The sequence below is a fragment of the Borostomias antarcticus genome (genome assembly GCF_949987555.1).
Source record: "Borostomias antarcticus genome assembly, chromosome: 18".
NCBI lineage: Eukaryota > Metazoa > Chordata > Actinopteri > Stomiiformes > Stomiidae > Borostomias > Borostomias antarcticus.
The window spans coordinates 7,779,556-7,792,348 of record NC_140251.1 but is presented as its reverse complement, the minus strand read 5'-3'; the positions used below and the strand labels follow the sequence as shown (position 1 = coordinate 7,792,348).

The following is a 12,793-nucleotide window of genomic DNA, read 5'->3' as shown; positions in this document are numbered from 1 at the left end:
ACGGGACCGAAGGTCGTTCGTATCTCTGAAATGTCCGGATGACTGAAACGTATGTTAAAATGCACCAAATTCTATAAGTGGTGTCTTGTTTCATACAGACTCATAATAGACCGATAAATACCCGTAATTAGCCTACTTGTGAAAATGCATCAAAGTTGCAATCAAATAGCCAACTAAACTCATATACAGTATATTGATTCAATTCGACATTCTGTGAAAGAAAAAGCTAAGACTACTGCTTGTACAGTGCTTAATTTTTTGTATAGATTTGTAGCCCCCCCTACCGTTGTTTTGTTAAATTTACATACCTAAGATGTTGGTATTGATTGTTTTGAATAACATGTAAGGTGATGCTATTATAATAAGAAAAAAGGAAAAAAAAAGACTAGTTCTGTGTTCGGAATCGCTCTCTCGTTCCCTCACGGGGTTCACCATGTAGTGAACTACCTAGGGAACGGAAAAATGTAGGGTATGCACTGTTCCCTGGAAAACAAGGTGAATTACCATATTTGTGCCCTACACAGCATAGGATTCTATGCACTAGAGCCAATTAAACCACTTGATACACCTGTGGAGGACACACAGATGGCAGGTCTAGGACTAGGCCTACTTGGTACCCATGAATAGGGAACGAAAATTCCGTGGAGAATTCGGACACTACAAACAAAATGGCTGACGCCCCATATAGTGCACTATATAGTGAATAGGGAGCGATTCCGAACACAGAATAGCCTAACCCCTAAACCCACCCCAATAACGCCACCCCAACCCCAACAACCCTGACCCCAACCCCACCTCAATAACCCTAACCCCTAACCAGCAGAGCAGAGCCTCTTTAAAAAATCTCTGAAGTAGCCTATTTAGGCTACAATATGTCTCGACCTAAACACACAGTATTTACAGTAGCCTAGGCCTATCTCTCGACCGGCGGACACAATAGTAGGCTATTTAACCTATTAGGCCTACACTATTTTTGAATAACCTATAATAATGTAACGCAGTAGGCTACACAACAGAAAATAATGTAAAAGCAGATTTTAATAGTTTTAGTTTCCAGGGGGCAAACAAAAGTGCTCTATAACCAAAATGTGAAACAGCACAACATCGAATCACGCTGTGTAAAAATTATTGTAATGTAGGCCTACTAGAATAAAGAGTTAAGAGCCTAGTAAAACTATCGATATAAATGAACAAATGACACAAGTGTCGTTTTTGAAATAGTATATTGCATGACATTACATCCAAACACATAAAATATATCAGACCTACTTTTTTTAAACAGGCATACATATGTATTATAATTCTATATATAAATTGTTAAATATCTTCCCACAGTCACTGTCTAAACAAATAACAATTGATTGATTGCAAGATTCATGTGATAATTGTACAAATACACTTGAAACGTCATGTCTTGTGAGTTTCATTGGATGATGGAGGCTCAGTCCCTCAGTAGTAATTTTACAAGGAGACCCGTCATCTAAAAAGTAAAAAGAATGCTGTCAAAATGTTGCAATGTTGTTGGTAACAATTAAGTGTGCGCGCGCATTTTAGCAACAAAAGAATGACTACGGATGCGCAACACTCGTGGTTGCATCAATCAAATGCATCGATTAATTGACAGGTGTCATTACAGCGATGCCTGCGCAATTTCGAAACAGGATGATGACATTGCACAGAAAAGGGTCTATAGGACATCATAATCATTCCTATACCTGGTCCCCGTGCTCCAGCTGTGTCTGCCGAGCCTTCAGAGCAGTTCTCAGCACCTCCTGAATGATCAGCTCTTTCCAGTCCTCCGCCTCGTCCACAGCGCTGACAGACTCAGACTGAGGCGCAGAGTCTCCGAAGGGCGACTCTGGAAAGCTATCCACAACACTTTTCTTGCCCATGAAATGACCTGAGGGGGCATATAATAAAATCCAGAAATATGATCAATGGCAATCAATTCTCAATAAATAAATAAGTAAATAAATAAACAGTAGGCCTAGCCTAATCAAATCAAACTTTATTTGTATAGCGCATTTCATAGACAGAGGCAACACAATGCTCTTGCACAGAGAGCAAAGGGGCGATGGACATATATAAGTCCTGCCCCTACATTTTCCAGAAGAAGGTAAAACACCAGTTCACCCAGGGGCCGAAATAAGTGAACTGTAAAAATTCTTCCCTGACCTCTCTCAACGAGACGATCAAGCAAGCTACTGGAAAAGTATAAATCTATTAGCTAGGAGCATTTCACAGAGCACTATGGAATAAATACATTCAAGTAACCTATACAAAATGGACTCACCTGTCGCCCAGAGATTTCCCCTCGGATTTACCTTGATATTTGACACTTTATTTCTTAGTTCAGTTAAATCAAGACTCATTGAAGAAGTCATGGCTATATATGAGATCACAACAAAGGAAGACAGGAGTCCCGTTCTGTAGGTCACCGTGCATGTCATTATGCCTTTCTGGGCCACAAAGGAACATTTACTGGGCAGGCTAGCTCTGGGGAAACTTGTGCTCTCCTGTCAGCGACTGCAGACTTTTATATTGCGATCGGCGAGCTTCATATTCTAATGAGATGAAGTCAGTGATCAAAAACTGGTTGGTCACCCATCCTGGCGCTTATTGGACGTAACTGACAATGATGACAGGGTCTGAAGCAGCAGGTCGTATGAGGACGAAGGGATGCTGAATGTCGGAGAGGAGAGCTTGTCACAATGAAATTGCAGTCCACCTGGTGCACTCTCATGCATTGAGCGCCTGGTTCTAACTTACGACCCTACTGTATCAAGGACACAAATGACATCCAAGTTCACATACCTTGCAATTTATTGAAGTAAACATAACGGCAAGGCTCGATGCCCTGCAGGATGAAACGCTAAATACAGGTGATGGCTTACGAAATGCTGCAATTAAGGAGTGTTAATTAGCTGTTGTATGCATATTAGAGGCTACATATTATCAAAAGTACAAATTTCTTTTAACAGGTAATACAAAAACAGTGAGATGTGGATACATGTCATACCACTGAGGTTTAATAGTGAATGTGTTGTTTAAAGGACGAACACTGTTTAACTGAGAAAATAAGTTCATACAACAATTAAATATAAAGTTTACTAGCTAGACAAGTCAATGTGACCACAGATATACAAATCCTCGATGCAATTCATAAAACTGAATGATGTGCGAGGATGATACTTTCAAGATAAAACACTTGACATTGCAGAGACAAGAGAGAAAGACAGGCCCACTGATCACGTCTCCAAAGACTTACGGTGTTGAACAATCACTGATACATGTAGCTATGGAGGTAGGATCACTGCACTGGTCTACTGTCTCAGGTTTCACATGCACTCACATAAACCTTCACATTTCAACATTTGGTATTGATTTTCATTTGCAATTTACCCTGGTTTCTCTACTGTTCTTTCCGTGTCCTGTTATAACGCCTCACTGACGTGCTGCTATTTTTGAACACCTTTGTCTTCTTACACTAACAATAAGCACAATTAAAGAAAATGTTACAATCTCGCATGCAACCGCTGTTTTGTACATTTACAATAGATATGTGAGATATTAAAGCATCTGAAAGGACAGATAATCCACTTCTTCAGGCTTCAACAGAAAGAGTACTTTTTTCATAGTATAACGTATTACATTTTTCACCAACTCTCCTCCTACATTTGATCTTGTAGAAATCGCTTCAAAATGGATGAAGCTACAGTAGAGCTACATGATATAATCAGCTATGATTTAAGGGGGTGAGGGACGTGTTAACATTCCTGAGTCTTTAGGGGTGGTTAGAGACATTCAAGGAATACTTAAAAGCAATACCTTTACATGGTGATGGTTGTGTATCAGTTGCTTTTCAGTAGATAATAGGCTATATAATATAAACATGCATAAGTCAAAATTGTGTGAAAAATGGCCAAAATTGTGTGAAAAATGAAATTAACTGACAAAATAACAAAACAAGTAGGCATACACATTTTCAGCTACCTACATTATATTTTCATTGTCTCAATTGTAAGAAACCAGTCTCCCAGTCCCATGAATATATGGAACAACTTAATATTTGATGTGAAATAAATGCAAGTCTGAGTGGCTTGAAATGTATTATTTTAAAGGCCAAAGGAAAGTACCACTTCAGTGCAGCACTTGCTGCACATCAAGCATCTTCAGTTATTATGAAAAGAACAAGACACTAGCAGCTTTCAAGAGGTCAAAGGCTCATTTCCCCTGTTCTGCCCGAGGAAGAGTATCTGCTGGGCTCTCCAGGTGAGAGCTGGATGTGGAGTAGTTAAAGGTCTTCTCACAGTGCAGTCTTGTAGTGTCTTCCCTCTGTGAAAGATGAGCTTCAACAGTTGGTGGTAAGTTAGTTATCTCATTCACTTCCATTGTTTTGACCTCCTTCTTGTGCAGATCCACTCTGAGCGCTGGCTTCCTCTCCTTCTCTCCCTCCCCCTCCTCAGTGTCTTTGATCTTGTGCACGATGAACAGGTGTCTATTGAGAGACAGCTGAGATGCGAAACACAGCCCACAGTGTAGGCATTGGGGAGTGTCCTCATCTGTTTTATGCTGAGGTATGTGCTGCTGGAACTGTGCACTGTCCCCTGTGATGAAGCCACACTTTGAGCAACGAAATTGAGTTTTCAAGCGCTTGGCTGAGGGGCCCCCTGGACACGTAACACTGTCTGGACCATCTCCTTGGCTGTCCATGGCAGGTCTTTTGGAGATAAGCTCCTGCAAGTCAAAAAGAACCCACAAACAGGTGCACAATACTCTGTTAAGATACCTCCTGGAACCTGTTCAATTTAGATTGTTCAGGGTACACCATTTCCTATGAACCAGGCAACAATAATTAGCAAACTCTTCAAAAATGGAAATGTTAAACTATGATAAACTCACCTCTCCATAAGTCTTGCTAAGATCCTGTGTGGCTGCTTTTGTCATGAGGCTGAAGTCAGGGTTCTTGATTCCATGCATCAAACTGATGTGGTTCCTCAACGCTACGCTGGAGGGAAATGTTCTCTTCTCATCTGTGCAATACCTTAGGAAAACATAACAACAGTAAGCCAGTCTAGAATAATCTCTTTGATGAATACAGACCAATTTGGAGACAACGGTAACAGACTATCTTACCAGCAGGTGTAGGTCTTCTTCTTTCCATCATGGTCATTGCGGATGTGTCTTCTCAAACTTGTAGAGGAATTGAAAGATCTCTCACACTGTCGACAGGGATACCTCTTCAGTGACTGTAAAAAGCACAGACCGAAATCTCAGTGACTAAACCACAAACAGAGCAGGGATTTCAACAGTTAACATAATTACAGGCTTGCTACTGTTACAGTACAGGCTGATTATACATTTCTGATACGGGCATTAAGAAAGGCCTCAGTCTTTATTTGTCAGAGAGACACAGTCCTAAGTTTAGGAGACCAATCAGTGGTTTCCAGTGCAGTGATTGTGTGACTCCTCACCCTCCCATGGCTGCTTTTCATGTGGGATAAATACGTGTCTCGGTCAGGGAGCCAGAGGAGGCACTCGCCACACGTCCAACCAGCGCTCCTCACACTAGGCTTGCCGTCACGAGCCACCAGGCTGGCCTTCTTTCTGGCAACATCCGGGTGTTTGACAGGACTGTGAACCTTCTGCTGGTGGGGTGCTAAAGAAATGTCTTGGTGCTGAGAGGTCCATTCTGTTGGTTTAGTGCTTTTTTCCAGCTCCTCTCTGAAGATTCCACCATGTATACTCTACAGAACAGAGACAGACATAGAGCACAACTCAATTATGTAAACCATTCTCAACTGGGCCGTCTTCAATACAACTAAACTCCAGTCCATTCTGAACTGCCCCGTTCATTCTTATGGCAGGCCGATAGTGCATCTTGAAAGCACTCATACCCCTGCACTTTTTCCACATTTTGCTATGTTATCTTATTCCAAAATGGATTAAATTCAATTTTCCCTCATGAATCTACACACAATAGTCCATAATAACAAAGTTTTTATTTTAGCAAATGAAATATAAACATTTTATGGTAGAGTGGGTTAGGCGTAAGAGTGCACACAACCAGCATGACTCGCTGATGATGGCTTAAGGCCGAAACCTATCCATTTGCCTAAATAAAACATAGTTTCATTATATTATTATAGAAGACTAAACTGTATATTCCTAAATAAAACTTTAAAAAATATTATTATAGAAGACTATAGTGTCTATTCTGTGAGTGGCGGTTCACTGCTTCCTTTATGGTTGAGTGGCCAGTGGGAAGCCTCTCCCAAAGGCACATGACAGGCCAGAGCGCTCAGGACCTCAGACTGGGGCGAAGGTTTACCTTCCAACAGGACAACAACCCTAAGCACACAGCCAAGACAATGAAGGAGTGGCTTCGGGACAAGTCTGTGAATGTCCTTGAGTGGCCCAGTCTGGCCTAGTTGAACCAGATTGAACATCTCTGGAAGACCTGAAAGTATTGTAGCTGTGCAGCGACGCTCCCAATCTAACCTGACAGAGCTTGAGACGATCTGCAGAGAATAGGAGAAATACCCCAAATACAGGTGTGGCAAGCTTGTAGGGTCATACCCAAGAAGACTTGAGGCTGTAATCACTGCCAAAGGTGCCTCAAAAAAGTACTGAGTAAAGGGTGTGAATACCTATGTACATGTGATATTTCTTTTTGTAATAAAATAAATAAATAAATAAAACATTTGAAAATATATTTTTTTCACTTTGTCGTTATGTGGTATTGTGTGTAGATTTATGAGGAAAAAATGAATTGAATGAACAAAAATCCATTTTCAAATGAGGTGGTAACAACAAAATGTTGTTGAAGTGAAGTGAAGGGGTGCAAGTATTTTCTGGATTCACTGTACAAACCTTAAAATGCTGCATTAACAGCAGCTTGTGGGTGAAGACTGATGTGCACTCCGGACACTTGAACACACAGGTGGCAAACTGTTTGGCTTTCTGATGGAAGTGCTGAAACAACAGCTGCTTTTTCTTGAACACTGTTTCACAAGAACACTTAAAGATGAACCTGCAACAAAGAAAACACTATTAGAACACAGTTTCCATCTAACACATACCGTATCTCTAACACATGCATCTATCAAACATCTAACATTAATTATAGCTGCTACGGAGCGATTAGCCGGGGCCAGGCAATTTCAGACAAGTTTAGGAGCACTTTTCACCTGTTGTCAATCGTGTGTGATTAGCGAACAGCGTCCCAACGATTCCCAAGCCAAAACGCGCCCCTTGTTTTTTTTTTGCTCAGGTGATGATGATGATTATGACGTGGTGTTTGGCTCAAACAGATCATAGTTCAAAACTGCTCACTTGTGCTCTGAGCAGATCAGTCTGAGCGTAACTGAGCAACCCGTTAAGTGAATTCTGATCACTGATCGCTGACTGAGCGCTCAGCTACTTAATGCACCCACTGCTTCAAATAGAACCCTGTCCCCAGCATTCCAGCTGCCTACTCTAGAATTCTGGAAGAGTGTTCATCAGCAGCAAGGAGCTGCAGCTTTTCCCAAAATAGTGCAGATGCCCTGATACTGTACAAACGTTGAACTATTACCTCACGTCAGCCTACTCTAGAATTGTTTTGCCTTTGCTCAGCTTTGCCTAACATTAGTGTGTTCTATAATTGTCCACCCAATAGTAGTTAGTAGCTGGCTTGCAAATAATAGCCAAACCAAGCTATCATTCAGATGGGACTTGCCAACAACAGGACTGCTATGTTCTGGGGTGGGGGGCAAGGGCATATACAGTAATGGACTAAATCAGATAAATTGATCGGATGGGCTAAGCTGGTGTGATAGCAGATGTACAGTATTTAGTTGGTGTCCATAGAACTCCACCTGGTATCAAAACTAGTTTAATCTATCAGGAATATACTTACTGAGGTGACATTCTGCTTGCATTGTGCTTATTTTTCATATGCATTTGACAACCTTCAGAAGACTTGAAGGCCACTGGACAGATGGAGCACTTGTAGAAGACCTCACAGTGTTTTTCTTCAATGTGACTCTTTTGCACACTGAACGAGGTGAAAATCCTTTCACAGTGAAGACACCTGGAAGACGAGAGAGGAATGGAGGAGCAGTGAGCAGTGAAAACCTGTGACCACATGTATGATCATGACTGATGCTGTAAAACGGCCAGTCACACATGTTTCAGTTGATATGATTTGGATTAAATTTTCAAAATCATCATCAGTGTAGCCGTTTCCTATATACATTGGAAATACTAAATCATAGGAAAAACTTCAAAAGCCAAAAGCGTCCAGTGACGTTCTGTTTTCCATGTAGGGAAACAGCAACACTGATGGCGATTTTAAAAAGGCCTACACACAGAATGTAAGCATTTAATCCAAATAATATCAATTGAAACGAGTGTGACTGTGCCCCTTTAAGAATACATGCTAAATGATCCTCTCCACAGTGTATTAAGGAAGGGGCTTACTCACTTGTATCCAGCCTTGCGTGCATAGTGTAGGCAGTTCTCCTTCACATGCTTCTGTATGTCCACAGAGCGACTGAGGGCACCACACTCCGGGCAGCAGTAAGGGGACTTGTGAGCATGGATGCGCTGGTGAGCTCTGTAGCTGCACTTGTTGGGCAACAGCATTGAGCACACCTTACACATCTACAAAAGACAAACCAACACAGATAGATGGAATCATTGCAACTCTTCATGGGGTGTTTTCAACCCAAACTTGTTTTTCACCGTATAAGTCTAAATATTTTCATTTAAAGATTTACAGCTTCCTGAGGTATGTGTCATCAGGAGACCTCCTAAAGTAAGCGTCCTGTTGCAGGACGTGCTCTTGCTATTGGGATAGCTATGAAGCCCATTATCCACAACATGATAATGAATATGAAGAGAACTGCTCTACTAACCAGTCCATCCTTATCGTCTGAAAGCCTCTGGTAATGGCCGGCCAGAGCTCTGTAGTCAGACAGCTGCTCGTTACACTCCAGGCAGCGCAGTCTGTGTCTGATGACTTTGTCAGGATAGAGAGGCATGACTGGCTGCCCTTTAGTGGAGGACGACGGGGGCTCGTGAGAGCCGACGCCCGCAGAAGGCTCGGCCCTCAGGGGAGCGAACATCTGCCCCTCGGCTATGGGCTTCATGAAGAGCTGCGAGCACTGCATCACCATCCCTTTGTTCTTGTGTTCCCGCGCGTGTGCCAGCAGGGCACACTTGTTGAAGAACACCATGGTCTTTGCACAGTGGGTGCAGGCGACTTCGATGTGAACGCTCCTCCTGCTGTAGTGATAGGCGAGACTCCTCTCCACCCCGAACGAGTCCCCGCACTCGAGGCAGCAATATCCGCGCGGCGGCAGGCTAATGTTACTCTCGGGCGGCGGGGCCAGGTTGGGCACGTACGTGGGCACAGGGTTGGCGTTGTTCAGGAGCCTGCTGAGGGTCCCTGCCGCCGAGCTGGGAGCGGCGGCGTGCGGGGCGGGCGCAGCTTGCTTCACCTGGTGCACCAGCGGTACCGTACTACATACCACGGCGGAGGAGGTGGACAGCGCGTGCTGCTGGCTCTGCTGGTGGACGGCCCGCGCCGTGACCGAGGCGGCGACGCTGTGGGGGACCAGGTTCAGATTAGCCAAGTGCATCGCTTTGGGAAGAAAGCTCGTGTTGGCAGGACCGCCTGCCTGGGCAGAGGTTATCTGCTTCTGTTTGAGCCCCTGCTGAGCAACAGGTACCGACTTCATGGCAGGGCTGCTGGAATTATGGAAAATGGTAGGGGACTGCACTAGCCCGGCCTTCTTAAAGTTCCCTTCTGATTTGATATGAGAAACGTTTGCTGACTGGGTCCCTCCTGGCGAACTTTTGACAGGGCCACCCGCGATATTATCATCGATCACACTGCGGGGCTGGGAGGGGGACATACCAGGGTAGGACTCGTCCGCAGTCAAACTCTGGGACGGAGAGGACTCGCAGGCAGACTGGATGTCTTCCGTCTCCGAATCGGGCAGCACGCTGGTAACCATCCGTTTGATCTGCCCGGTGGTGGTCTTAATGGTTTTGATCCTGACCCGCGGTATGGCCGGAGAGGAGCTGGACGCCAACGCCGGCGATGCCTTGCCACTGCTGTCGCTGTAGACGCTCCCGGGGCTGTCCGGTGGCTTCAGCAGGGGCTTCACGGTGTCGAGAGGACTGCAGGGGCTCCGCGGAGACAGGGGCACCCTCGGACTAATCTTCACGTCGTTGTTCTGAGACACCAATGAATCTCCGGGGTTGGTTTGTTCACCAGGATCTTTTCTGGCATTCAAAGCCACTAGTGCCTCAAGACAAGATGACAGTTTGGAGGCTTTGACGCATGGACGATTGGCGGGCGCGATCGACTCTGCTCTCGTGTTGCAGTTGATCCCAACACTACTACACTGATCATTTGTGGGGTGCACTGCACTGCTCTGACAATCTGCCCTATCTATGTAGTCTCTGACATAGCTGTAAGACATTTCCTTCTCCTCGGTCTTGGTGGATTCTCTTCGACACTCCAGAATGTTCCCAGGTGCGTCTTCTTTATGCCACTTGTCAAACATGCTCAGGGATAGCTGTTTTTTCTGATTATAAGATAATGTGGGTTGGATAGATGTAGACACACGAGCATCTGGGAAGTAAGGTCGCTCTTGATTTGGACGGACGTCGACACCATTGCTCTGGGTGTCTTCAGATTCAGGACTAGAGATGGGACTGAACTGGTTAAAGGCCTGGGAAAAGGATGGCGTTCCTTCTGGCTTATGCTGGACTGGGGCCTTCGCTAAAAACCCCCTAGAACTGTCACCATTCAATGTGGACATAAGAGAACCACTATGAGATAACAGGTGAGGCTCCAATGAGGTGCCCGGACCCCTGAATCCATTTTGCAAGGGGGGTCCCTCTCTCTCTCCAACACTTTCCAACGACTCCTGGCGGCTCGTGTTCTTCACAATAACACTGACAGCAGGAACATCAGACGTAGCCACAGTGTGGTGAACAGATAAGCCGTCATCCAGACATATCCCAGCGTGTTTCAGGTGACCCTCAGCTGATCCGTCATCATGGTTCTCCTGGATGGCCTCCTTGGCATCCAAACTGGTGGCATCTGGGATGTCAAAGGCAGCCAAAAGATCATCGAAATCTGGTGTCTTCATGTCACCCATGTTAGGATGCTGCAGAATACCTGAGGTACAATAAGAACATTAACTTAAGATAAATGCATTAAAACAATACAATAATGTGATAGTGTGAATTTTACATGTAACTAGTTAACAATGTAACAAAATGCTAGCTAGTCAGCAATAATGGCCTGTTGTTAGCTTGTCAGAAGCCGTGACGCAATTACCTAGCTAGATGACAACTACATAGCACTATGGTGCTGAATACACACATTACAAACAGAATCCGTTATAACTAGCAAGCTACGTTGCACTAGTGTTTACAGTAGGTTGGCGTAGTTAGGCTAGCTAGCAAGCTAACGTAGCTAACAGGATAGCATTTCTGACAGCCAGCGACGTAAACTAGCTAGCACTAACGTTAGCTAGCTAACACAGTTTGGGAAACACAGGCTTGGAGTTAGCTAGCTGGGCTTACATACAGTTAAACAGAAGACTTCACCTATTTCATGACAACCGCTTTGAGACCATTATGCGCCAAAGCCAGTCTCGGTCCTTGCCAGGCGAATTCTTGTTGACAACAAAACCAATAGAGCTAGCCTAGTGCTAGCTAGCCATCGCTGTCAGATGACAACCGCCTCATTAAGGAGCTGGCTATATGGTGCTACAAACGTCTTTATATTAAAGTACTTTAACCGATACGTCCCTCAGCAGTTTAATATCGAAAACTAACTATCAGTTGAAAATATTATATAATTAACTAGCTGCGACATGAGTGTACAAATGCAAGTTTGCTAGCTAGCTATAGTAGTTAGCTACAGCCGCTAGCTACGTTACTGTTACAGTATAGTATGCAATCTTCTTCCCTCTCTCCTACTCCTCCTTCCTTCCTCACCCTGCGCAGGCCTGCCACTTTTTGACGCAACTCGCCGCGAGTTTGGTGCATGTGTAAACCCCACGGTGGATTCATTGTTTGTTTGTCCGTGGTTTAATAATGGATGAAAAACATGCATATGACCGAAAAAGACTGCATTTTATTTGTGATTTTTCATTGCATTGTGATTTGTTATTGCACTGGTATCTCAATTAGGCACTGGTAGCCTACGTAGCCTGCAGTTGCTGTTTCAGGTAGGCCTAGTTTTTTGTTTGCTTGTTTTTGTAGGGCAAGACCTACATAATTTTGACTGAGAAAAATCATTTGTTTTGTTTTTCATCCATTAATTCCACACATATTTTTAATGTGCACTCACTTAAGCCTAGTTTATACTGGTAAGCTCAACAAGACAACATAAGTATAAATTAAGCCTAAATTAAGACTAATGTAGGCTACAGCCTACATCCATGGCTACAGCCTACTGTGTTATGAGCCACGAGCCAACTAGTTTATACAGTATGAACTAGGCTTTAGCTTACCAGTTCTGATTATAATAGGTGTTGTCTCTACCAATCTGTCCCTCGAATGATTTGCCTCGTTGCACATACAATAATAATAATAATAATAATAATACAATCCTGATCAGTGAACCACACCCATCTAAATTCAATATAATGCAACAAAAGCCATAAATTTAGCCATTAACACGTTTTCAAACGGTCAGCGTCTTCAAAGATGACTGATTACCCAGTGAGCACAGACAGAAGAAGTACTTAGGCCTACAGGTAGCCTAATGTACAGTAGCAAA

The 12,793-nt window shown here is 43.8% G+C and overlaps 1 protein-coding gene across 1 annotated transcript; it reads right to left on the bottom strand.

Annotated features, from left to right (window-relative positions):
• Positions 1–2,892: 2,892 nt before the first annotated feature.
• znf592 (zinc finger protein 592) lies at positions 2,893–11,707 on the bottom strand. The gene is made up of 9 exons (XM_084452407.1): positions 11,614–11,707; positions 8,901–11,179; positions 8,468–8,646; positions 7,901–8,074; positions 6,874–7,033; positions 5,475–5,747; positions 5,137–5,249; positions 4,903–5,044; positions 2,893–4,737 (listed from the first exon to the last, which is right to left on the bottom strand). The coding sequence occupies exons 2-9, from the start codon at positions 11,157–11,159 to the stop codon at positions 4,225–4,227; spliced, it is 3,813 nt and encodes a 1,270-aa protein (XP_084308533.1). The 5' UTR covers positions 11,160–11,179; positions 11,614–11,707; the 3' UTR covers positions 2,893–4,224.
• Between the last annotated feature and the right edge of the window lie 1,086 nt (positions 11,708–12,793).